The sequence below is a fragment of the Numenius arquata genome, chromosome 4 (assembly GCF_964106895.1).
Source record: "Numenius arquata chromosome 4, bNumArq3.hap1.1, whole genome shotgun sequence".
NCBI classification, from domain to species: domain Eukaryota; kingdom Metazoa; phylum Chordata; class Aves; order Charadriiformes; family Scolopacidae; genus Numenius; species Numenius arquata.
The window spans coordinates 29345902-29373594 of NC_133579.1; the positions used below are offsets into that span (position 1 = coordinate 29345902).

The following is a 27693-nucleotide window of genomic DNA, read 5'->3' on the forward strand; positions in this document are numbered from 1 at the left end:
AAATATAATCTCTGCGCTTTCACAGGAATATTTATTTGGAGTCATATAACAAGATAGCTGAAAGACAAGGAGCTGTCTGTGCTTTATATATTATGCACTACAGAATTTTGTCCATCTAGCAATTTTCCCTAAAATATCATTCCAATACTGACATCCAATATAAACATATAGGAAATATATAAAGGAAAGAGGTATGCACTGTAAGCAGAATAATATAGTAAAATAAGAACTGTTGCTGGATCACAGTAGAAAGAAAAACATATTTTAAGATTAGCCAGAAATACAGCATCTTAAGAAAAGCTTAAGACAGATAGACAGATATCTAATCACTTCAGACAGGTATCTAATCACTACCTAGCCATAGGACCTCACAGATTATACACCTCTACATACATCACATATATCACCTTTTATTGGCTTTAGTCCTCCAGTTAGTAATTGTCTAATGAATTTTTCAAATTTTAATATGCAATAAAATATCAATGTATGCTCTAGTTTTATCATTTACTGAAGTGTTCAGTGTAACCAGGACTGAAAATGTTAAGGGATGAAAACTAATAAAATTAATAACTTGAAAAAAAAAACCCCAAACCTTGTCATTGATAAGGACAACTGAACCAAGTTAAAGCACTAAAGCATGGACTCAGTTCTGCATTTATAGCTGACAAAAAAAAATTTCAAATTTAGACTATAACTGGTTTTATTAGATCCCAAGTGAAATCTCAAAGCTATCAGCAACACAAGAATGTTCTAAGTAAATTAACTATTTTTCTGTACTGATGATTTCTTTTCAAGTTAAATAATTTAGATGTTTTGAGTAATTAAAAATACAAAAAGCTTAAAGTTTAAACTTGATGCTAATTAAAATATGCCAGGAAAAAAACCAAAATGTTGAGTTCCTTCAATCCTGCATAACTGAAAATGTAGATATTGATTTATTCACTCTAAGGCTTTTGCCCTATTAAAAACAGCTAGCAACTTTTAATTTTTCTTAATACTTAGGAATGTTTTAGTAATTAAAAATCATATATCCCTGTCAATCTCTTGGGTATTTTCCTTTAATTATTATGTGGCAGGTTAAAACTTATTAAATAACTGAAGTGGGTTGTCCTATATTTGTATCTTTTTAAAAAGTTTTAAATTCATCTGTTTTCTAAACTTTATCTTAAAAAATAGCAAAAGTCCATTCTTTCTTGAAGCATGCTCTTTATGCATTTTTTCTTACTCTGCAATAAAGAACTGCATTTTATAATAAAAAGAAATTTAGGTCAATCATAGGGAACACAAATAATTAATTATCAATTGATGATTAACTAGTAGTTGAATGGAAAAAATCAACTCTATGTAAATTTATAATGCCTTCTGCCAGCAGATTCTATAGCTTTAAACTGCTAGAATTAAAGTATTAAAATGAGAACGGACATTTTTAATCCTTTTTTAAATTATGATGTGTAATGAATTTATGATGTCCCATAAATCTACAGCAGATCTAGCTATGTTAGTCTGCACCTACTGTAAGTTAGTTGAAGGTGAGATCACAGCCTTTCTAAAACACTGTAAATTTTATATCTAGAAAAAAAAAGGTAGGGCCTAAATTTGAGACTTTTTATGTATGGATTACGGTTTCCTTACTACTTTTACTTCTGATCTTAAAAGCATATCTACAAGGGTTAAAGTTTACATACACAAAAGCACCAAAACTTTTCAAAGTCGGCATGTGTGTTTACCAGATTGGTTGGATGCAATAATGCATACTAATTTAGGACCTGGTCTGCTAATATTCACACCTGCAGACTGGGTCCCAAGTTAGCTTTTGTCATTGCATATCACCTATTCTGTAGGTTTTATGTAATTAGGATGATTAATGGAGATGACAGATTGTTTGAAAATTCTCTCATAGCCTTTTCTATGTTAGTCAATTATTTGCTTGTGTGTGCCTCTTGAAGAAAGATCATATTTAAATCTTTTGGGTTGTGTTTTTGTTTTTGTTTTTTTTTTGTTTTTGTTTTAATAGCTTACTTTACATCCTATGGGCTCCTCTTTCAACTGTCTCTCAATGACCACCAAGGGGTGGGAGAGGGGGAAGTAAATAAATATCTGTAAAACTAAAACTGTTTCTTTCCCAATTCTGTTATCCTTTTTGGGGGATCATAGCAGCTATATCCTTTTCATGTATTAGAAAGCCCCAGACAGCATAGGTTATCTTTTGAGATCCTTTATGAACAAATGTAATGTCCATCTACAGTTCTGAACAGCTAAAGAGCAAGCTGACAGCTGGTATCTCTTACAATACTCAAAATATGTCATAGTGTCTCATGTACTTTCATTGCCCTGGCTACAGTTAATTCCTCATTGTATAGGCTTCTTCTGCTATCACTGTAAGAATCATCACTTTTTGCTGGCAAAGGCTGGTAATCAGCTATGTATACTTGTACAAAAATAGAGGAATATGACTTACAACACATCTTTGTCTGACATGCTTTCATGCAGTTGCATTTTTTGTGCCAGAGCCAAGGAGTTCAGTTTTAGGCACATACAAAAGCATTAAACACAAAAACCTAAGAGGATATCGAGCAAATCATAGGATTTTAATAAAGTGCCCTTGTTTTGCTGTCAGAGTCTGAAAATCATGTCCTTATAGGAAACCATTAATATATGCTCCTTAAGTGCAACAACAATGATCTTAAACTGTCAGGGAATGAACTAGAAGGCTTAAGGATTCATTTCGGTTCACAATTTTTACGAAGGCAGCTGGTAAGAACAACAATGCTGTCATTTACAACAGGGATAACTACATCTCAAACCTTAAAAAACTCACTACATGTTTGGAAAAATAGAAAATAAAAGCATATCAGTATTTGGCCAAACATATTCTATCTATGTATCACCTTTCTACATGCTGTTTCACCATAACTGCCTCACAAGGCATTTCCTAGAAGTTGCTGCTTTGCAATTGTTCCAGCTTATTACATGAATTTCAAAAATTAGTGTAATAGATGTCTCAAATTAAAGAGGACTTGGTTCATAACTGGAAACAATTGCTTTTTCATTAGCTAACTACATTCCTTTTTAACAAAATACAAAAATGAAAAATATATCCTGCAATTACATTGTGAAATTTTAAATACCTGAATAATTAATGCAGTAAGTTGAGTTACTGACACCTGGCATCCTTCGACGCAATCCATAAGAAAGCTAATAGTTGGATTCTCACATATACTCTGTTTATCTTGGAGCTGTCGTCTCCCTTCCTCATTCAAAAGGACAGAGAGGAACCGTAAACTAGCCATGTATAAAGCAGGATATGTGGCTGACAGATGAATACAATCACAAATGGTATCTGAAAGGTTAAATAGAAACATAAATTTTTTTATATTTAGTTCTGAATAAAGCTTAAGTGCTTCGGAACTCAGAAAGACACATCAAAGAAAGTGTGAGGCAAGAAGTTATACCTGTGCACTGCACAAGGAATTCTACAAATGCTATGCATCTGATAAGTCTTTAAAAATCCAAGGAAGAAAAATTTGAGTTTTATAGGTTTGAATGAACTAATTGCTCTGCATTAATTTGACTATAAAACAAAAAAGCAATTTCCATTTACTAAATCACTTGTTTGTTCAACAATTTTCTGAACTCTCCTCACTTTATTCACCAGTTTACAATATAATACCAACAGTATCCACCAGCTGCTTTAATGCAATTGGATTTGGATTCACCAGATCATTTAACATGTATCTGGTTGAAATCACAACCTTGAAAGGACCATGCTTATACTTCAGTATTGAAACATATCAGAGAATATTGGTGACTTAGAGCCCAGACCAGGCAAGTAACTAAGGAAGGAATAATTAAAAAACAAACAAACAAACAAAACCCTGTATAATAATCTTGAATTCCTATAGCTCTTATCTCCCCTCAAAACTTTGTTTTCCTTTCACGTAAGATACAGAAAAGCACATAAGGAAAACAATGCAGTGCTAATGGATCATTTCAGGCTCTACTCACAGGTGCCGTATTTGGTTAAGGTTTACAACTAGAATCACTACCCCATATATGCAAACAAAACTCGTGAAATTATCTGGCAGTTCAAAAGTTAGTCTGATGATATAAGGAAGAACTGTAAAAATCCAATTAAGGGAAAAAGTCAGTGAAGCTCTGGACAAATTTGGTTTTCATTCTGGATATTTCACTGATAATTACTTAATAGCTTCTACACAGGAATGCCCCTTTTCTACTTGTTTGTTTATTTTACTCATTTCTTCGTTAAAATCCATCTAGGAATAGTTATTACCAATGATTGCTGTACAATGATTTGCAAGGGCTGCTGTCACAGCTGGAAAAGATATTTGGCCAGTCTTCCACAATAACGTAGCTAAAAAGTCGAAAAAGTCTATCCATGTTTCATGAAGTACAGACGTTAACTCAGTATCTGCAAAGATAATATAGAAAAAAAAAAATCAAAACAATTACACATGTGCAAAAACCTGGATAGCTAAGCCTGAAACAACTGTCAATTTAAATGAAGGTGGTATGCAAATGAAGACCTGCCTCTATCTGGCCGTACTAGAAACAAAGTACTTCATTACCTAACCCATCTTTGGAGCGAATGGCAAGAACCGAGAAGGTATTTCCCAAGAGCGGTTTCAACAGTTCATCCTGGATTACAAGCTGAGAGTCCACCAATAAACATGATTTCAGAAGCTTGGACACAGACGACAAGTACTGAAGTTGCAATAACACCTGTTAAATATTTTTTAAAAGATATGAAATAAATCCACATATTTGCACTTTCCACGTTTTTTTTTTTTTAATTTAAATACTCACATTACCTCAACTGATTCATAACATTTTGAATTAATATGCATCACTTAAAACAATAATAGGATATAAATTAAAAATTGTTCTCCTAATTTTTCCTGTAGAAGAGGAAACACAATTCCTGGTCTGGTAACACATGTGTGAAACCAATTTTCTAGAGACAAAGAATAAAGTTCCTTGTGAGAAAGTCATGACTCTCATTATATGTACAGCATCATATTCTCTGGAAGCTCACGAACTAAAACTTAAAAATGGTCATTAACATTGACAAATATATGTGTGTTTCCTGAAAACGGCAGCTCAATTTGAAACTTTAAAAAAAAAATTATTCCTGAATTATTTATTTATTAATTTCCACAAGATTTCTACAGAAACATCTTCTTAATAACCTGGATATTTTTCTTCAAATTAAATCTGAACGCAGAAGCTTTAAAATGGTGCTGAGCCAGGAACATAGTATGTTCTATATGTTATATATACAGAGTTAAATTTGATAGAAAAGCACTTCCGTTGACAGTAACCCTATAGGGTTTGCATAAATCAAAATTAGTTGAGAGTTATATAAGTGTCTGCAGGATTGGAGATAAAGCAAAGCAGCCAGGCTTGTTGTGGAAAATAAATATTAAATATGTCAGTAACTGTATCTGGCTTGCACTTCACTACCATACAAAGAAATTCTATTATGTTACCTCTGTAACTGCTAAACTCAATTTATATTTTTAAAACACAAATGTTCTCAGTTTCAGTTTGATGGTTCTAGGTATAGTTCTAACACAGAAATTAATTATTCTGTGTTGAATATAACATGGTTTATTTTCTCTTAAACCTTGTCAAAAGCACAGAGATTCACATGAATGTACCCTATAGCAGTGTGTCTGGACTATGTTAATGAACCTAGATTATGCAAACATAATCAATTTCATAATTTAAAAAAAAAATTAGAGAGTAACAAATGCTTCTCTAACCTGAACTTTTATGTGTTCTCTATGACATGGACGTCCCAATGGAGCTTTCAGTTCCAAGATACATCTCTCAACCAGATTAGCACTTATAAGACTAAAATAAAATAAAATAAATTTGTTAGAAATATACTTCAATAATTAAGCATTCTATCAACTTAACATTCCATAGAAGAGAACATTTTAAATAAACAGAATAAAAATAAATTATGAAGCACTTCCTTAAAATAGTGGGGTTTAGCAGTAAGTCTAGTGCAATGGTAACTATAGTAGCAGTAAGTTGTTTCAAAATAGTTAGACTAACATAAATTCCAATGGCTGTTACTGCGCTGGTAGACACTCTTTGTTTATATTTGATTGCTTATTTTCTTTCCTGTAGGAGAATAAACAGCTGTGTAATAGTATAAGCTGTATTCAAACAAGGTAGGCTTTTTTTTAATTAATTGCAGTATGAAAAGCAACTACAAAAGGTCTTGAAAACCTTAAAAAGAACTGAACTAATTTTCATGCTTCACTTCAGGACTTCCAAACAATTTCTACAGATGAAAGAATTTGTTACGATGCAAGTGGAAACATGATATACAATCTGAAGACTATTTTGAAGAGGGTCCTTCTTTAAAAAAAGAAAAAAAACACTAGGGTCTATCATCCAATACTTTCCCAAATCTCACAAGCATAATTTAGCCACTTTTAGTGTGACAGCCCTTGGCTCATCCTCAAAGTATTGCATACAATTCAAAGAAGAAAATCATAAAATTAACTGAAATGATCTGCAACTCTGAATACCTGACTATATAATGTACTCTTCTACTAAAAAAAAAAAAAATAAAAATTTAAAAATCACCACTCCAAAAAGGATGACTGAATGGCTATCTAGACAAAACCCTAAAACATTACCAGAGAACCACAGTAGTCTGGTAGAAGATAGACACCACAAATGGAATCACCAATATAACTACCTTTTCTGTGAAAAAAAAATAAAGAAAGATTCCAAATTCTTTTCTTTTGTTGACTGTATTATTAGAAAAAGGCATTTTTGAACCCTTCAGAAGCAAGAAGTTATCAATATATTTAACATTTTTCGTAAGAAACACTGGTAGATCTCATTTCAAACTTATCATCTCTATTGCTACACCTTGTTTGCAGGTCAGCAGTTATTGATCTCATACCTGCTGAGAGCTGTTAGCAAATGTGCTTGTTGAAGAGCAATTCCAGTATCTTCTGGTGTGACAACCAGCAGATTGTGCAGAAGGCTGCAAACAGCTGACAAAAGGGCAGGTGTGACTACAGCATGCTGTTTAGACAGAGTAGCAGACATGGGAGAACCATTTTGACTTGGAGATTCTGTTGAGGTTGTATCACTTTGACCTAGAATGTGTTTAATAAAAAAAAGGAAAGAAAAACCACAAAAGATTAGAGCAGTTACATAAAACAAATTGTTGTTCCTTTTTCATAAAATATCCAAGTTGCCTCTACATTTAAAACAGTATATTCTGTATATATAAACAGTATATAAAATAGTATTCTGGAATGAGAAAAAATAACCAAGAAATCAGATACAGGAAAAGTGCTATTTAAAATAGTTCTGAAATAAAATGTTCTTTCTACAAGGTATTAATAATCATTAAAGATAAAAGGTAAATTTGGAAAGATCTAAATCTTCACTTCTCTCAACAGAAAAATGTTTATATTTGTAGATATCTCTCCATACATACATCTTTCTTTTTTTCTGTACATTATATATATTTTTATCTTTCTACATATAAAGAGAAGCATATATACATATATATACGCGCACGCATGTACGTATATGACAGCTTTACCAAAATGAAATATTTTGAAAGGGTGACTGGATGATAGGAATAGAACCTTAGTCTTGAGTTACATTTCAAGTCATATCAGCCATTTTCATGTATTTCTGTCAGATGTATTTCACCCTATCTAAAGGAAGCATTTCATGTTTGTCTTCCAAAACAACTACTAGAAACATCAATGGTGCTTGTTCCAGCAATACACAATATGCATGTTTAAATACTGGAATATGGGCAGGCTAACACATTGTATTCATCATTATGCTCACAAAGTTTGACTTACCTTGTGTGATAAGCCGATCAACTACAGTTTCAGGAATAAAACCAGTTGAATTCGTTGGGACTATTGCCTGAAGTTCAGCAGCACTCTCCAGTGACGGTGATACAGACTGAATCTAGAAAGACATAAAGGAAACTGGTTGACTCCAGCTTTTATAGAGCAGACTTCTACTTTATTTTGCTCGAACAATGTGGGGGAAGGAGGGAAACAAACCACTAACCCACCAAAATCAACTAACCCACAGAACCAAAAATGATACAAAAATTACTGTTCAAAGTTAATTTGATTAAATTTTTCTCACCATATGTATATATATAAAAATATAAACATCCAATAATTGAAACTATTGAAAGATGTGCAATATGAGCAGCCTGAAACATTTCAGTTAAAAACTGATCAATGCCCATCTTACTGGAAATTCCTCCTCTTCATCCTTCTTTTTCATCCATATAATTGACTCGATCTACATTTGGACTAAGATAGAAAGGCATCACTGAAGCATTTAAACTCAAATTTTTCATGGACTATTTGCTCTACTGAGAACATCAGCACTTGTCCATTTGTACCAGGACACGCTCAGATAAAAATATCACAAGCACATTAGTCATTAAAGTTGAAGTTCCAGAATCTTTCCAACTCTGGGTACTTATCTTAACCTTAGTCCTGTGATCCTTACATGCATTCATTTCACGGTGAAGATATAAGATATTTACATGACAGTAGAAAATTTTCCTGTCATACTACCATGATCCTTCTACCAATTCTACATTATCTATCATATTATTAATTTTGCATGCTTTCAAAAGTTCTTAATGCTCTTGCTACTGTGTTTAAAACCACAAGCTTGAGATCAGAAGATCAGCATAATAACATACTTTTGTGACACGACATGACCTATGACCTGTTTCAGCATATGGGATAAGGTCACTTTTTCACTTCTGTTTTTTGTTTTCTAGCTGGACAATTCACATCAGATAAATTTTCTTCAAGTGTCACTATACTGTGTAAAGAATACAGAACACTGGGGTATACAAGGAAATCCTGAAACAGTCACAGCTCAAAGGATATTAGACTTCCTCACAGTAAGCTTTCTAAGGAATACTGAAATATTTCAAAGGTTTTTTTTTTAAAGTTTTATTAGAATATCAGTTGGAATATTTTTTTACCTAAGGAAAAGTAAAAAAGGGTGAAGGGAGGAAATCGCAGATTACTGTCTTCCTAGCTATTTTACCCTTGCAGTTAGGTCACTGCTTTCCAGGCTTGGCTTTGATTTACTCAGCAGCATTTTGAGATATGGAAATTCTTTACTTAGTCTTTTTTCATTCCCTAGAAGGTTTAGTCCCACTTCGCAATCCCCATCACTTAGGCTTCTATCAGCACATCTTCAATTGAGACCAGAGTCCCCGCATGAGCTAAAAGTTGCCACTTCCATGGTCTAACTCCCTTCTCTCCCCTGTTTTCATCTGGTCTCCCACCACTGTCCATCCTACAATCTTGAATCTTAGTCCTCAAGCATGCTCAGCTGTTTCTCAAAAAAACCGGAAGGTTACTGTAACACAGAAGACAAGCTACAGTAAGATTTGGGGCATATGTCTCAAACTCAGGATTCACATATAGCTTGAGTCACAAACACTAGGACATGCTTGGCTAAATAATTTTCTTATTAGCAAAATTTAGTACCAAATTGTACCAACCAATTGAAATTCAAATTCTGTTTAGATTACACAAATAAAACCCATATTTGCCAACTGAAATAAATTATTTAGTGTTTCATGCTTGCTGATTTAAATAATTATTTAAAATCCATTATTTATATTAGAGGAAATCAATCCATCTTGACACACGGTAAATTCTGCATTTATTCAGCACTACTCTTCAGTTCCAAGCATTCTAAAAAATGACAAAAACCATCACTTATTTTCTTTAAAAGTACAAACCCAAAATGCAACTTCTAACAGTCCATATGGCTCTTCTGCAACAAGTAAAGCCCTAAAATGAATTATTACTATGCTGCGAGTAATCTTAAAGATAATATTATGAATTTATACAAGCTTTCACATATTAGTAAATAATATCTTCTACATTCCACAGCAATTCTTTCTCCATCTTCTAAAACTGTCTAAACATGTTAGGCAAAGAAATAAAAATAAGGTCTTAGATATGTTTAAAAAAAAATCAATAAAAGCTTGATCTGGTTAGAAAAATATCAGCTTCCTCTACTGATGGAACATTTATTGGTAATTGCTTCACAGTGGGAAATGGGTTAAAACCAGAAATTTTCTGCTATCTTAACAGAAAACATACAGTAACACAATGGAGTTGTTTCCACAATGCTCTGCCTTCCAGGAAAGAAAAGATATTACTGCTTTTATAAATCACCTTTGATAAAGATGAACTGGGGGTCTGAGACATTGCATCTAGTAAAGGATATTTACTACTGTCACCATATTCTTTCTGGGAGCAATGAAGCATTCTGTTGCTTAACAGTGAAACAACAGACTTTGGATGGGGGTTTAATTGAGGAAAAGAAAGGGTTGTGTAGAGGGAGAGATGGCAACTGCAGATAAGAACTAACACAAAAGAATACAAAAATTGCCTGACTGGAAGTACAGGAGAAATGTGAGGGTTTTGCTGTTTATCTACTAGATATGAATAAAAGGTCTTTTCTTAACCTCTAGTATAAAAATCCCTCTGGCATTGCTTTAATAGGCTTGCAGTGATTAATTCTATTCAGTTCTCTTTTCAAAGGTTTAAATCACTTAACTGTATAGCAGTCTGGTAACCATGGCTCCAGAAAATAAAGCACACATTTTTATAAAATAGCAAGAAGATTTCATAGAAAAGAATGGCCATGACTTAAAGCTATCTGGGAAATGTCTGTAGATCTTTAACCTGCGCCATTTTTAGCTCAAGTTTTTTAATAACTGCTCATTTTGCTAAGCTGTCCTGGGCACAGAACAGCCCTAGTGTATTTATGGAGCGTGAAGCAAGTCAGTATCTTCATGTTGATTGGTGATTTCAATCATACATACTAAACACAAACACGCTGGTTAAAATAAGAATAAGGATTTGTTCTCTGTAAGGATAACCTGAGTTAATGTTTAAACTATGAATTCTATAAAAGACAAGATTCTTAATCTTCTCCAAATTGGACTTTTGCAGTATCCACATTCCGGTTTAAAGAAAAATAAAGATAAATTTGTCAAGAATCTATAACCACCGAGATCTTAAAGACACTAAATACATATGAGTACTGCATATGAGTTAACAGAGTACAGACAATCCAGCTCTGCTGTTGTCTTTTACACGACCTTGAATCATTGATTTCATTCCCACATCGCCATTCTTTACTCTATAAAATAGGCAAAATTGTCAGTACCTCTGACAGACTGGTTTACGTATTGAAGTAAAAAAAGAATAATTTCGGTTATTAATTTACTTGCTTTTTATTTTTCTCAATTTTACTTTCTGCAAATTAGGAGAAAAATTTGTGGATGGGGAAAAAAAGATGAAGCCAAAAGATAATTTAGATACCGTTTTCACTTAAGGTTTTATGAACCTTTGATAGCAGATAGCTCAATTAAAGTATTGATTACATGAAATCTGAAAAAACAGAGAAAACTCATAGTGTCTTTTTCTTCTTGTCAAAACTTTTTTCAAATATCAAAAAGAAAGAATCCAGCAGACCTTTTCTCTTCACAGAAAAGAAATTCATATAATCCAGTAAAATACATTACTTTTGCTTCTGCAAAGATCTTCAGGATGTAGCTTACTGAAGCAAAAAGCAGTTTCAGCTTCCTAGACTGACATTCATCAAATGAATAGATACGGACATATTTAGAAGAAATTTTTTTTTTTTTCCCAGTGTTATTAAAATATCAGAGAAGACCTTCCAATAGAAACAATAACTCTACTTGGTCTGATAGCTGATAAGTCTCAATTATTTGTGGCTTTTGCCATCAAAACTGTACCATACACACCCACAAAATTTCCAGTCAATAAGACCTGCAGACTCCCTTTAATCTGTGATGGGGATAGCGTGCCATCTAGTGGGCTTGGAATAACTACATCTTCCTACCATCAATAAATAGTATATAGAGACAAACTCCTACAAACTTTGGTAATGGCTTCATAAATGTATTTCTTTTTCTCATACATCCAAATGGAAAGCCTTGGGCCAAACTGTAGGAACATGAAATGTGAAGTTATATAGGAATAAATTGCAAATGTCTGATTTCAGAACAACTTTGAGTTTTTAAAAGTATTTTCAAACTTTACTAGATAGACAGTTAATGGTCATTAACCACCCCCTGAAATACAGTTTGTATTTAGCCTCAGTTCACTTCCCCTATCTTTCTTCTCCTAATTAATACTGACATTGGAACATCAGACCTCTGCATCTTTCCTTCCATTTTAGAAATTCACTGTCACATCTGCACCGGTATTTTTATAAAGATAAGAAACTTAGTTAATAAAAACAAGAGTTTACAGATGCTAAAAAGATCCATGAAGGACAAATGAAAATTAAAAACTTCTATAAATGACAATCAAAGTTTTTCTGTGAAATCTTCATATATATCAGGGGAAGAAGGAAAACAAAACCAAAACCAAACTTGAATAAAACTGTCTTACATTACCTGTAAGAGCGTAATGTTAGCAAATATGAAGTCTATAACATCTTGAAGACTAATAAAAATGAGTGTATCTTAATATTACATTGTGCTTTCCACTTAAATAATTAGTTGTCCATCTGTTAAATGGAATTGTAGAGCTATGCCTTTATGTTAAACCACGATACTACTTTACACATATAAATAAAAATACATTAATTTGATCTAGTAGATTCCAATTTTTATTTCTTTATTTCTTTTTTCAAATTACTGAAGATATTTCCTGTAATGAACTCTCCAACTCTTAATAAGAACTCATGCACAACTTTATGTAGATTAGACACTCAACCCTCATAAGAATTGCTGAAATTTAACTTTTCCCTCAAGTAACATGAACACAAGATGATGAAATTTGTTCAACTTTTATTCCTATAAGAAATTGGCACTCAATTGTTTCCAAATTGCTTTTTATGGAATAAACTGCTTTTAATCAACACAAGATGTAAATAGTTTATTAAGCAGTATTTATATCTACTTCCTGATTTACATGTACTTTCAAGTATTCAAATACACTGCAGTTTATGAAAATATATGACCTTTATCAGGTAATTAATGAATGTTATAAAAGCTTCCTCCACAGCTTGATCTGATATTGCAAACCTACTCTAGAACTGGTGGTATGTATTTAGATTTCTCTTCCTTTGCATTTGCCATCTTGAAAGACAGCATATGTTTACAGCCTTTTATTGCAGCAATCATCCTAGCCAGAAAAATTTTTCAAGTAGCCACCTGCTTTCTTATATTTTTCATCTCTATTTTGGGTCTTGCAAACATTTATGCCACTTTTATATTTTATAAAAGCATTTTCAGAATCCAGAGTTTATTATGACACAGAATATAATTTTAACCCAATGTACTCCTGCAGTTTTGATTGATTAAGTTCTTTAGCCATGTAGTGTACATACAGGTTCACTCTGAAAGAACAGTTTGGATAAAAGCAGCAGAAGTGACAACTAAAGATGGAGATGACTGCATTTTGTCAATAAAGCCAATTACAAAGTACTCTTTAGGGAATATGTCTTGCTGTGAGAAGCTACAGAATTCAGCACTGCCTTATGCATTTAACTAGTCAAGGTAAGCGATTTTATTTATTTTTGCTTAGGTAAATAACCATAAAAGTTCCATTTAGCATATTAAAGCTACTTTAGAGTAAATTTCAATTTAGTTTCAGCTGTTTAATTTCATTTTTGTTTTGTGTTTTGGTTTGGTTTTTTTTAGCATTTGTAAGAGTCCTAATTTTCTTCAAAGCGTTTAATGAACAACTTCGTATTTAAAATAAATAGATTACTCTGCAAGTTACCATAGTTTCCGATGTTGACTGAGAATGTGAAGTTCGGCTTTGACTGGATGGAGCCTTCCAAAGATCAAGAGAATCATCAAAATCTGTAGGAAAAACAAAAAGAAGAATTAAAATTGAACAACATTTTTTTCTTTTTCATTACCACAAAACCACGAGTGAGCCTAACAAGCTTTTCAAAGGATTGTTTCAGTGAAACAGAAAAGTAGCCAACCAGAGTTATCCTTCTGAAGAGCTCAGAATACAAGTTTTCACACATTGTACTGTTGAATTCTTATCCAGCAAATTCCTTGAATAAACAGAAAGTAAATAAAATACAATTTTCAGCTGCAACATAGAATAGTCTGGAAAAAGCTACACTTAGCTCACACTGCAGTAGCATAGCTTTTAGTAATTTGAAATAGTTCAGATTTATTTTTTTAATGTAATAGGAACAAAGCATTGAAGATACTGGGGTCTCACAGCACAAACATAATGAACAGGTGTCCTTGTCTTCAAAAACTTCAAGTTGACATTCTAAGAGGAGGACTTTTAAGAGAACCCATATTCATAAGTATAATGAAGGCAGAATTACTTTGTAAATCTGTTTCACAATAAAAAGTGCTAAAAAATTTATAGCACAAACCTGTTAATAATGGGTTTTGAGGCTTTCATATATATATATAAAACAACAAAGAATAAAGATTACACAGATTCTGAGTGCAAAACCCACAAAAGTAGAAGTCCTATATATATCTCTTAGCTAATTACTAAACTGAGATAACTAATTTTATTTTTAACATAACTTTGCAGATGAGTTCTTTTTATATTCCTGAGAAATGTCAGGAAAAAATGACAAAAATATTTTCAGGAAGATAAACCAAAGCGAGATCTTCTATTAAGAGATGACAAAGGACCTACTAAAAAGCAGAATCAAGTCATTATAGATAAACAATACAATTCTAAACCTCTGAACAAAGGACTTAAGCCTTTCAAGCACTATAGTTTTAGAGATGGAGCAAACATTGTCCTGTCCTCCGTTTTTAAATAAACAAAAATTTGGTTTCTTGTTCCTGAAATATTGTAGATGTTTCTTCCCCATATTTAAAAAATGCTGGATTTTTTTATTATTTACTTTTCAATGACCTGATAAAACGTATATAAGCTGTTCACTGAAAAGTTCTGCAATCCTAGAGTTTGAGCTACTCTTAAACATGATATTGCATCAGCTAACAGAACTACCAAGAGGCACAAAAACAGGACCATGGGAGGAATGAAATGTGTTGGACTGCAAAAAATACATTCATAGATAAATAAAGGAAACCACAGAAGAAATCGAGGATTTTTATGGCTGGAATTTTTTATACTGCTGATGTACTTCTCTGATAATTCAGTGAGTTGACCAAGAATATTTTGTTTCCTTGGGTCTGTCAAAGTCATAACTTAGTAGGGGAAATAGCATTCCTCTTCTGTTCATGCTTCTGCAATGTAAGTTTAAGAGAAGCAGGCCTATGAGAACTGTTTAAATATGCAGTCTTAGAGGATGGAAATACAGAAATCTAGGCACACAATAAAAGAAAGAAACCAAAAAGAATTAACTTATTTTCCACCCCTTGAGCAGTTTTTGCTAATTGAGCTCTCTGAAGAATTTCCTAGCTTTCTAAACCTAAGTTCATAATACATATTTGGACAAGAATGTGGGTTCCCACAATGCATCATACTAAGACATAGAAATACTGTTCAGAAAACAATTAGTCAACATAAGAGTTAGATCTGAGATACTCCAAGGGTATATATACAGGTTAAAAAAAATAAATCAATCCAATCTGAGTATTAATTTGGTAAGTCTGTAAATTAAACTGTATCTGTCTTAGAATGCAGCTAACTTCAGCATATTAGAGTACGCTCCTACTCATGTATCTTTGAAAGTGAACACATCAAGAAACAGGAGTCCTAGAAACAGTCCATATATTTCTTTTTCCTAAACTTTCATTGTACTGGTCTGTCATTAAGTCACAACTTTGAGCGTGGTGAGACACTGGAACGAGTTGCCCAGAGAAGTTGTGGATGCCCCATTCCTGGAAGTGTTCAAAGCCAGGTTGGATGGGGCTTTGAGTAACCTGGTCTACTGGAAGGTGTCCCTGCCCAGGGCAGATGGGTTGGAAGTAGGTGATCTTTGAGGTCCCTTCCAAATCTAACCATTCTAGGATTCTATGATTTTAACTGTAAAAAATATTTTACCCCCAATACTTTACAAGAAAATATATTGAAGAACCAATTACATCTTTTCCATTTGTAACTTTTTGAAGATGTAAATAGCAGCTCAGAGCTTTTCCTGAGATATGTTTAACTAGTGACTTATCTATTCTTAGATCCTTAGAGCAGTATTTTGACTTAACAGCATATTTAAGTTCATGGTTTACATGTTCAAGTTCAGTTCCGTTTTTAGTAAGAATTACTTGAGATAAGCTACTTAAAACTAGAAGTTATTTAAGCAGTTTTAAAATACTACAGGATTACATTAACATCACTTACCAGTTATACCATCTTTTTCTATGATGAGGTGGTCGTCCTTGGAAGAATTCAAATCAAACATATAACATCCTAGGTAACAGTGTTTCACCATCTGATTCACATGTTCATAGAACTGGCAGTGATACAAAAGGGCCTTAAGTGCAGGTTTTCCTGTCTGAGAGAGGCCAGATTCTTCGTCATGTACACAGGGACCCTGAAGATGTGAAATTCATAAAGATCACTTCTTTAAAGGAGTCTCTTATGTAAAATAAACTGTCAAAAAACCCAAGTTAAGCCTAATACTGTGTAAGTGTGTATACACATAGCTGGTTTACAGACTGTAACAAACAGATTCTGCAAATCAAATGTAGGTTTTATTAAGGCTGAGCTAAATCACAATATTTTACAAAAACTGCAATGATTTAGCAAAACAGAAGTAGCTGTTTAGCTCCTGAGAAATTTGTTAACAGTTAAGTAGAAAGTCACTTAAAGCTAAAACTGCATGGTTTTAATCCAGTGTATGTATCAGGAGACTTTACAATTTTCATTTCTCATTTAATTCTACTTACAGATATCAACTAATGCAAAAGTTTTCTTTGGAAAAAGAGCACACATATACTAAGATAAAAGCAAATATCCTGAAAAGGTCATCCTGTTCTAAAGTATACTGCCATTTTACCACATCAATCCAAGTCAATCTACTATCATAAAAGATTTATTTAGAAAACAAGACATAAAAAGAAAGAAATTCTCTTTGAAGAATGGTTTTCAGTGATTTCTTTTTAAATACTGACTTCAGGGAAAACTTTCTCAAGAAGTAGATTTACACCTGAAAAGAAAGACTTCATAGTCTTCTTTCAAATAAACAGTTTGATTTGACTGCCTTCATTACAGTATTTCTCCAGTGTTTTCTATGGTAACAGGAGAAAACAAGAAGTTTTATTGAACTACAACATAACCTGTTTTAGAGTGACCAATAAAAATAGAAGTGTTAATTGGCAAAAGAACCCAGACTGAGAAAAATAATCAAACCAATTACATTCTGCAAGGCAGTTTTAGTAGGCATCTTGCAGTACTTCAAAAAGAAACTAGTTAAAATTACGGAAAGAAAATTTGTCAGCGCTAATTAGAAACTTTCTTTGGCAGTCAGGAAAGAGCAGAGGTAGATGAACTGCAAGTAATTTGAACAACACTATTTGTCCCCAAGAGGCTCTAGAACTCATCCAACCCCTCCATTTACACTGAATACAAGCTTATGTTCCAAGAAAACAAAACAAAAAACAGGTCAAGTAGAAGCAGTAAAACTATTTTGTGTTACAGGGTAAGTTATAACCAGAGTTTTGGATGGCTACTGCTCACTTTTTTTGGTTTCTGTAATATATTAACAGACTATTTTCACTATTTGCCTTTTATGCCAACTAATGGAGAATCAGATAGGACAAACAGTTTGAAGAAGAATATAGCATGTCATATAAACTGTTCATGATGAATTATAAAACTGTACTCGTACACTGTCAGCAATATACTTAGACTGTATCAACTATGATAAATGCATAATTTGAAAATTTTGTTAAATTTAGTCAAAATTTTACTATCCAGAATTGTCTTTGACAGTTAAAAAAGCTATGCCAGACACTTTATTGTACAAGAAGGGCCCTGAAAGAGTTATTCATCAATTACATTCATAAAGTGTTCTGACTTCAGCAATCTTCATACAACGCAGCATGTTGCAATCTTAGAATACTTTACACAGGTTGACTTTACTCATGACAAAAACATTTCCCAAGCAGATCAGCGAGATAACAACACCACTATAGCCATTGTCATGAAAAAACTGGCCTACAAACTCTATTAACAGCCTTTCTCTTTCTGGCCCTATTTGTCTAAGAGATAAAATGAGTTCTATGTTGGCTACAGTACGTTGTTACTATTACTCACCCAGATACTCTTAATAGCTTTCCTTTGAACTTCTCGCATTAAGGGCAACAGACAAACATCTTATTCAGGGCAAGGGAAAAAAAGTAACTCTGAAATATAGAATTTGATCCTCGTAGTATCTTAAAATTTTAATTGTTGTTTGTATTTTCAACAGTTTTAATTTACCAGTTACCATAAACTGTTCTTTGATAATATCTTTCAGCATGAACTGCTCATCACTTATTAAGTGATGAGCAATCTCCATTAAATTGTACTTCTTAATAAGGATCACATTGACTCAAAGCTTCTATTAATTGCAGTGGAATTCATCCAGAATTCTGCAACTAGATTCAATTTTTGTCACCTCACCAGAGTTGTTGAAATGTTCAAAAAAAAAGAAAAAAAAGCAACTTCAAATAGAGTTTATATTGAGAGTTACAATGGCTGCCCCTTGTAAAACCTCCGCTACTATAAGTAGTAATTCTTTACATTCAGATTGATAAAATATAAGTAATAAGCAATACGACTGAAATAAGGGCTAGACTGTTAAGATTACTTGAACTTCTTCCTTTATGATCGGATGTAAAGAAAAGATAAGAAGTACTGTAAAATGCAGCTCTACAAGAAACAGCATAATTGTTGGGGGCTGAATCATAGATAACTTACCCTAATAAAATAAGAGGAATGTCTTTCAGCACTAACTTGATCTTTTGCAGAAAGGAATAGATAAATAGGATATAGTTACATCTGCAGATTTCTTCAAAAAAGAACATACACAGTTCTTATACAGGTGCAATCTCACACATTTGAAGGAGCAAGATGGACAAAAAGAACAGGTATCAAGACCACAAAAATTTGAAAAATGGGGAACTAAGGATCAAAGATCTTTAAGTACAATGAACCAGATTTGCTAAAAGTAACATGAGATGACTGACTTAAGATCAGAACTGGAAAATCTCCAGGGGATCTTATCAGTTTGCATAAATACCTGACGAGAGAAAGTAAAGGGAGAGACATGCTTTTCATTGCTATCCAGTGACAGGACAAAAGTCAATGAGCAAAAGATTGAAATACAGGAAACTGTATTTAAACTTAAAATTTTTTTTCCTTGTGAAGGTAGTGAAACTTTAGAACAAATTGCCCAGAGAGGTTGTGGAGTTGCCATCCTTGGAGGGGTTATGCTTTTAAGAAGCATTTAAGTTGACTTAAGTAACAAGCTACTTCATCTTTGGAAAGGGTTGTTTCTCATAACTTAGTTATTTCTTTCAAAACATTTTATAAACATCGTATTCTTAGAATTTCTCTTTCCTTATACCCCTCAAATCACATTGCATTCCAAGTGTGGGTAAAATAAATGACCAATTTCTATCCTAAAGTGATGCTATATAAGTAAGCAAGTTTCCTATGAACCCAAAGATGCTACATTCATGAAAAACAACAAACATAAAACTAACTTTAGTTCTTTACTTGAGCTTGCTGGAAGTTTGAAAGAAGTTTGTCATATATTTCTCCTTCCAAAATGTCACTTTAGACATAATTTTTTAAGTTTATATTTCATAGGTACACTAACATAAGCTTTTATATCAAATAACGTCTCTCTATGACAATATGACCTTTCTCATTAAATGTAATAGTCACTTACTTGCCAAATACAATCTTTCATGTCTTCTGTAGGAATTGGAATCACAAGGAGATTTTGTAGAATAAAAGCAGCCTGAAAGAAACAAAGGCATCTATATTGCCATCTAGCCGTTAGAGTTCAAAAAAACCCACATCAGATTAAACAGCACATTCTACATATTACTCCATTGCTCATGTTGGAAAAACACATAACCTAAAACCCCTCAGACTTAACCTATGAGAGATGTCATCAGGGCACGGCAAAAGAAAAGGCTGGTAAGAAAAAAAAGATACGGAATCCATGGAATAGAAATCACTAGGAAACAAACTTATTTTTGTATAAAATACTTTCATCACTGTTCCAGGACTGTCAATCCTGTTCAATAAGCATTACATAGCAAGAAGTATTTGAAAAAAATCCCTGAACAGGAAAACCTAGGAACAGTTTATGACTCTTCACTCTATTGTCCTCATTTATTTTTATTTTTTTTTATTCATTAAAAAATAATTGGGGCAATGTGGAGACACGTAGACACATATGTCCCAAACAGTTTCCTTTCTCAACACATGGTATGTGTATTTTTCTAATTTATATTACACGTTTCACATGTATATGTGGGTGGACTGAAATGGCTTTTTAATACTTTTATATTTTGTCAATATTTTGTCAGTATTTGACCCTTAGAAGACTACTAAAATTATTTGGGAATTAAATAAAAAAATGAAGCACACATTCTCAATAGCATTTTGCACAAATAAATTCAAAATATTACTTTGGAATATGTAATTAGTTGAGCAACAGAGCTGGGAAGAAACTAACCCACTATTTGTCACTGTTGTTCTTTCTTAGTCATTGGAAAACAAGAAAACTTTACAACTGGAGTTAATAGAAAGTTGCAAAAAATGTGTACGCAGCTTAAATATAGTATTATAAAGTTCTATGTGCTGTTCTACCAGAGTACAAACTTTCAGTTTAGTGCTTTGGCAAATTAGGTTACCTCATGTCTGCAATGAAGAGATATTTACTACAGATCAGGTGATGGGTTTATGAACACCAAAGCATTCATAAATTGAACAAAACTGCCACTAAAATTTGGGCTAATTTGCTATGCTTTAGCAACCTATTTGTCTCCTGAGTAAGCCTTAGGAGTTTTTATTAGCTCACTTATATTTTTAGATCATTTCTGCTTTTATACTAGTCATCTGTATTTGTTGCCCCTTGAGTAATTCTAAGTAAGAAGCTGAACATTTATTTTAATTAGGTAGTATTCAACATACAAAGCAGTAGATGTTTGCAGCATCAGAGAACAGATATATGGAATACAAACTTTGAAAAAAATAATCTTTCCTCCTTAATGAAAAAACCTTGACAATATAAAACAGCAGAAGAACATAAGAAACATACCTCCCTGCGTACCATGCTACATTCAGATTGGTCCAGAAGGATATTTATCACCGTTCCCCAAAGCCCTCCTGAAATGTTCTGGCAACTTTCTGCTAAAGCAATACATCCCATTTCAAGAGATGTAAGAGCTGATCCTATTCCAAGTGCTGTAAATCTGACCTAGTACATACAAGCACAACACAAAGATATTTCTTACAGTAATTAGCAACACATTTTTAAATTATTAAGTTGTATCAACTGAATCTGGAGTTTAAGGGAATTCACTTAAAAAGCAACCTCTTTTCCTATACTTCTCCGCCCCTATACTCATAATCACAACTATGTGTCTGTAAAAATGTCAGAATTAATAAAATAGATAATTAAATATAATTAAAAATACTAATAGTCTTCAATAGTCTTCACATTTTACCACTTAAAAGTAGTTCCATTATGCAAACTCATATAATTTAACAGATTTGCATCAAATACCTTTACTCTAAATTTGTAGTTCATGTAAATGTTTCTGTTTTGCAGCTAAATGACAGCATTGTCAATGACAATTGCCTATGCATAATGATCATGAGTGACTAATGAAAGCACAGAAGGCAGAAGATGTAGGTAACTATTTCTCGGAGATGTTTTTAAGGAGAATGTTTCCATATCTTTACTGTTATTTAGGATATAGTCAGTAACATTTTAAATAATGCAAAACAGTAGTTTCAATATTAAATAAATTAATGAAACAAAAATTTTGCAAATACTTCAGGGTCAAAATATGATATCAACTGAACATTGCATTAACTAACCTCAGGGTCTCTATCTACCCATAAAGGAACCAGCCATGCCAGCCCTAGCTGAGAAGCAACTTGTTCTTCACTGGTATCATAAGGCAAAGACCAGAGAGATATCCAGTCCTGATTAGAAAATAGAAAATAAATAAATACATTATTTTACAACTCTTTCAATGCCACGCCATTCTACCAAAAGTCTGAGCTACCAATTACATACTAGAGCACTTTAAATGCACACAATGCTGATATTCCAAGAAAAAGATGTAGATTCTGTCTCTATAAACACATCCTTAATCTGCTGACTTCACGTACTGAACAAAAATAAGTTTGTATCGTCTTCTTCATAGAATTAGGACAGCAGTGCTAAAGAGAGATTAAATATTTTACTTTAAATACTTGGATAATAATTTCCATTCAAAATTTACTTCTTCATAATTCATTCTTTTTATTTAATCACATGGCAGGTGCATGAAGAAAGTCACGCAGACTACCACATACTACTTAGCTGTAAATTGCATGAAATCATACTTGAATTTGCAAATTAATTTCTTTAATTCAGGTTTAAAAAAACCCACATACCTACAAAGTGCTCTGTTTAACCATGCAAGAACAATGCATTAAGTTCATAATGAATCATGATACCTAAAATTTTATGTTTGTGTCTTCTGACCATCTCAGTCCTGTATATTTTCACACAATAGATGACTGATGTTTCATTTGGAGCAGACCATTTTCCATGGATCTTTTCAATACACACAATATTAATTACAAAAAGCATAGTATTTTACAATCTTTGAATTTGGGGAGGGAGGGCATTAACATACAAAGTGAAATACAAAACATAGGTCAGCAAAGCAAGACCAATGAAATGATACCATAGCAAACAAACAAAACATTGCAGCAATTCTAGCATGCCCTAAGTATATGCTCTATTTCTCATGTACTCCTACATGAGAGTAAGAGCTCTCAAGTAGTACTCCTACTCTGTAAGTAGCTTCTGTCCATCAGTATGAGCTAAAGCATCTTGTATCTGACTTAACAAGGTGATTCTTCTAATAATGTGGAATGATAGTGGATCATAATACTGCTAATGAGCAAAAAATAACTTGCTTTAACTAGTTTTAAATTCAAGTCATTAGATTGTGCATTTTAAGTTAGTATTAATTATATTAATTTTTTTAAAAAAATCATAGTTATCCAGTCTAACTCTTGTATAACACTACTTGCACAGAGGAAGAAGACTAATTTTGTATTTCTCTTTCCATAAGATTCAACACTAAATCCCATGATGGTAAAGAACAGCCAAGATTTAAAATTTCTTTGAGATTATAAATTATTAGTATAGTCTAGACAGTAACGCTGTTGTACACACAGATTATGATTTATAGTCACAAAAAATGCCACCGATCATTATGCTATTATACATATTATTCTACGAGACTGATATAAAAAAAAAAAAAAATGCATCCTTCATCCATGCATTTATGAGCTAATTCTTTGGAGGCTACAGTCTTCCTGCAGTGTATTTAATACTCTGTCCCCCTGCAATTTTAATAAACTTTGTCAGCACTTTGTATCTTGAAGAAGGAGTACAGACCTGAAGAAACAGACATCTGGAATTTGGAGAAGCAGGTATACTGCTATTTCTAGTTACATATGTATTTATTTCTAGTTACATATGTACTCGATCATATAGAAAGATATTCACTTGTGGCTATCACAGATATTAATAAGAATGGATATTAATTCTCCAAAATGATTACACTAAATTGTTGAATTTCTTTTAAAATGGCCTTCATCCTGAAGCAGTTTTCTAAACTCTCAAAGATTTAGCTCTCAAAATACACACATGGACACAAAACACAGATGTAAATTTTGCTAAGTAATGACAGCTCCTTTTATAAGTGAGATAGTAATTCTTTCATGTATACATATATACACACACGAAAGAATACACAAATGTATGTGTAACATATGTTAAAGAGCCTGTTACCTATACAAGTGTGAAGAAATAATACTGTTATAAATCCTTAAATTTATTCATCCTACATAAAATCCTGATTTCTCATATTTTATGAAAAGAAAATTATACCTGATGCTGATAGAAGGTCTTTCTAAAACCACAGAAATAGGTGCAGAATTATTTCAGTAAGGTAGAATCTTTAGCTTTCTTTTATACTGTACTCTATTCTATTCATTTATCTAACATCATACACCAAACTAGTTTACCTGATTTTTTTTTTCATTTTTAGTATCTGCTGCAATGTAAGACATCTTCCCCCACAGCATAAGAAAATTCATCATTTAACTTTAGCATTAAAATATACCAGTGCATAGCCCTCACAAATTACAAGATAAGGACAACTGTAATGCACTCACTGGATCCTTGGCTTGGGCTATCATTTCATGAGATAAGTGAAGCAAGCAAAGAACTGTACTTTTCGTAACACCTTTTCCCATGAAGGACATAGCATTTCCTCCCCATTCAACATAAAACGATGAGATGACCTAGGGATGGGGATACAAGTTCATGGTAGCTTTAGTGTAAGCAGTATATAGGTAGACTACAAACTGTCCTACAAGTTACTAAATCATAATTTAAACCCATGAAAAGATGGCAGATTTTTAGCTGAATTTTAAGAATTTATTTATTTATGAGTCATTTGGTCATGTGATAGCTTCCTATATGGCTAAACCTCTGAAGTTCAATGTTTTTTATCTGCCCCTTCAAATGAAGAATGCAGTGGAGCTTAAAGACTGTGTCTCTTTTTTCCATCAGAAATATGGTTACCATCTTTATACAAAATGTCCTAACACTTATCTGGTTGCTATTCTTATCATTAAGAATCAGAAATTAATTAAAACTACTTTAAAACTTTTTCAAGCCTCTTCCAAACTAAAAAGAAAACTTCTAAATGTACCTATATTACTGAATAGTTGTGAAACAATCAGAAAGCCAGATCTATGCTTTTATTACAGTTTTAAGATGACTAGAGTTTTCAAAAGATGTAATTTTAGGAACAAAAACTAATTACCTATCACATCTATGGACTTAGCAAACAAATAGGAACACTCAAAACAAGAATGAAGTTTTGGCTTCCCAACAACTGCAGCAACTTGAAATACCTCTTTTATGCTTTCTTGGTATTAGTAATGTGTCTAAAGAGTTTCTGTTCCCCCAGACCCCCTTTAACGCATATATTTTGCCTGTGGGAGAGATCTTGGATTTTTCCTCTTTTTCTTCTTTTTTTTTTTTTAAAAAAAAAAAAGAAAAAGAAAGGAAAAAAAATGCACACCAAACCCCCATACATCTGTTTTTCATCTTGCTTAAACTATAGCCACTTTATGTTACCTCTTAAACAGGGGATGAAGGCACACACACTACAACCTATCATATTAAGTACAGATACACATCACTCAATCTAGACTCCATGTTTTCCCTAGTTACTTAGCAGAAAAAGCATCTTTTCTGTACCTATTCCTAGTGATGATATTCACTAAAAGTGCATCCTAAAAATTATAGTGTCATTAGTTACACAGTTCTTCACAAGCATTCAAACCAAAAGCTAAGTGATAAAATAAGCTACTTACTTCAAGAAGACCTGTTAAATATTTCTTACAAATTGTGACAGGTTCAACTGCAGCAGAGTAGGTACTCCAGTCTGGAAGGGCGGTAACATGAACCATTCCTCGTAATGTTCTCTCCAGTGAAGGAAGTCCATAAAAATGTGGTGCATCTGTTAGCCTTAAGCATTGTAGCAGCTTCAGAGCCAGCTCGGTTCTGAAAGAGCCAGCAAGTTCCAAGCCCTCTCTGGTTTAATTGTAAAAAAAAAAAAAAAAAAAAACCACAAAAAAAATCAACTCTCAACATGAAGCTATTATAATGAATCATTTTACAAGAGGCCAGTGCCTCATTCTTCTTACTGTTAGTCTATGAGTCTCGGCACCTCAATTAGTTACTGTTGCCTTATGCACAGAATAACATGGAATTAAATTTGACATTTCTAGCCTCACCCAGGTTCTGAAAGCATAGTATTGCACCTGATTATAATAGGGCTGCTTAACCAAAATGGGACAAATTGGAGATAACTCTAATTATTAAGAAGCATGTTGAATAAAGAGAGAGAGATTGAAGATGATGGATAACTTGAAATGTTGCAAAACTTATGAGCTACACTTATGTTCGGTCTGGTTCAAGAGACAAGTTTAAAAATATTTCCTGCAAAATATCATCAATCTAGAATTCAGGTAGATAGAAAAGATAGAAAGTGTGAGATATAACTAGCAGGGATTTCTATAATCCTCCCTTTTCCAGCTGTCAAAATTTTTAGAAAATTAATAACTGTGTGGGAAGAATGAAGGTGGTAACATTTTGAAAGTATCTTTACAAACAGTTATGTTGTGGCACTTACACAAACAAATGTTATCTTAAGCTGCAATTTTAGTATCTCTTAGAATACACTTGGACAGAGAGATTTAGTGTGGGAAGATGTTATGTTACAAAATTGAAGGAAAAAGCTAATAGAAATTGGTTTCTGTGTTTGCCTGATAGAAAAAGGTTGGGACTTCTTGCTGGAAGTAGCTATCCTAAATAATCACTAATGTGCTCTGATATACTGTATTAAGCCAAAAAGGAGTTCAATGAAAATAAACAGTTGTTGATATTTCAAATATTTCAATGTTTTACTTTGCTATAAATAAATGCACAGTCAACCAAGTTATCGTTTGCTTGTGCAAATTTTCAGCAGTGAAAAAGAAATAGCCCATCTTCTCCCTTCCATCAGTTTAATTATTATTTGCTGAAAAAGTGACTGCTAGTACATACTCTTCCAAGTTTCCCAGTTCATTTCCTAATTTTATGGTGAAAAGGTGTATATAAATGTTGAACTTCACTTCAAGAGGACTATACTCCATTTTTACAGTTTAAAATTATTGAGTCATGATGCAATTCTATTCAAATTCTGACCGAGATACAGCAGCAGCAGGTATTATGATCCCCCATCAGAATTACACAGGCAGGTCCATTTACACTGTACCTGTCAGTCACTGACACAGAACAAAACAACAACATGTTAAAAAGACGAATGAGTTCTTTATCCAGTTGCTGCCTGACAGCCGTCTGTATTTCATCTATTTCATCCCGCACTTGGGATTCTGATCGCACCAGGAGGTCCAAAAGAGATTTTGGTTTCTAAAAGAAAAGAATAAAAATACATTATGCATTGTTTAAATCCTATTTTAATACTTACACTAAACCATTTTTCTGTTGAGAGCTTGCAAATCACACACATTATAAATCACAAATTCCATTATTATTTTACTAAGAAGCATTTCTATAAAAAGCACAGTAAAAAAATTCCTATAATTACCAATTATTTGAATCTACTAAACATCATAAAAGAATGTACTGTAAAGGCCTTTAAAATCTCCTGGTATTAAGCCATGATACAGTGTATTTTGAAGCATGAAAGAAAAATCAAAGTTATATACAACAATAACCTGCAATTAAAAAAAAAAAAAATCACAAAAAAATACAAGAAAATACTAGTAGAAATATTAGTTCAAGATGTATCTTGTATGTCTCAGTTGCTTAAAAGACTTAAAATCATGTGATATAAACATTTTATACTAACATATTGAATGGGCCATACTT

General features: G+C 32.8%; 1 protein-coding gene across 1 annotated transcript in view; it reads right to left on the reverse strand.

Annotated features, from left to right (window-relative positions):
* The window catches only part of RTTN (rotatin), an 84170-nt gene that overhangs the window by 17635 nt on the left and 38842 nt on the right, over window positions 1–27693 (reverse strand). Inside the window, exons 27-40 of the mRNA XM_074146399.1 lie at window positions 27077–27231; window positions 25632–25851; window positions 24420–24548; window positions 22056–22163; window positions 21271–21429; window positions 19888–19959; window positions 16350–16542; window positions 13839–13921; window positions 7872–7983; window positions 6947–7145; window positions 5784–5874; window positions 4587–4740; window positions 4292–4429; window positions 3129–3340 (exon numbers count right to left, since the gene is read on the reverse strand). Coding sequence (XP_074002500.1) covers window positions 3129–3340; window positions 4292–4429; window positions 4587–4740; window positions 5784–5874; window positions 6947–7145; window positions 7872–7983; window positions 13839–13921; window positions 16350–16542; window positions 19888–19959; window positions 21271–21429; window positions 22056–22163; window positions 24420–24548; window positions 25632–25851; window positions 27077–27231 — 2025 coding nt within the window. The remainder of the gene's footprint in view (window positions 1–3128; window positions 3341–4291; window positions 4430–4586; window positions 4741–5783; window positions 5875–6946; window positions 7146–7871; window positions 7984–13838; window positions 13922–16349; window positions 16543–19887; window positions 19960–21270; window positions 21430–22055; window positions 22164–24419; window positions 24549–25631; window positions 25852–27076; window positions 27232–27693) is intronic.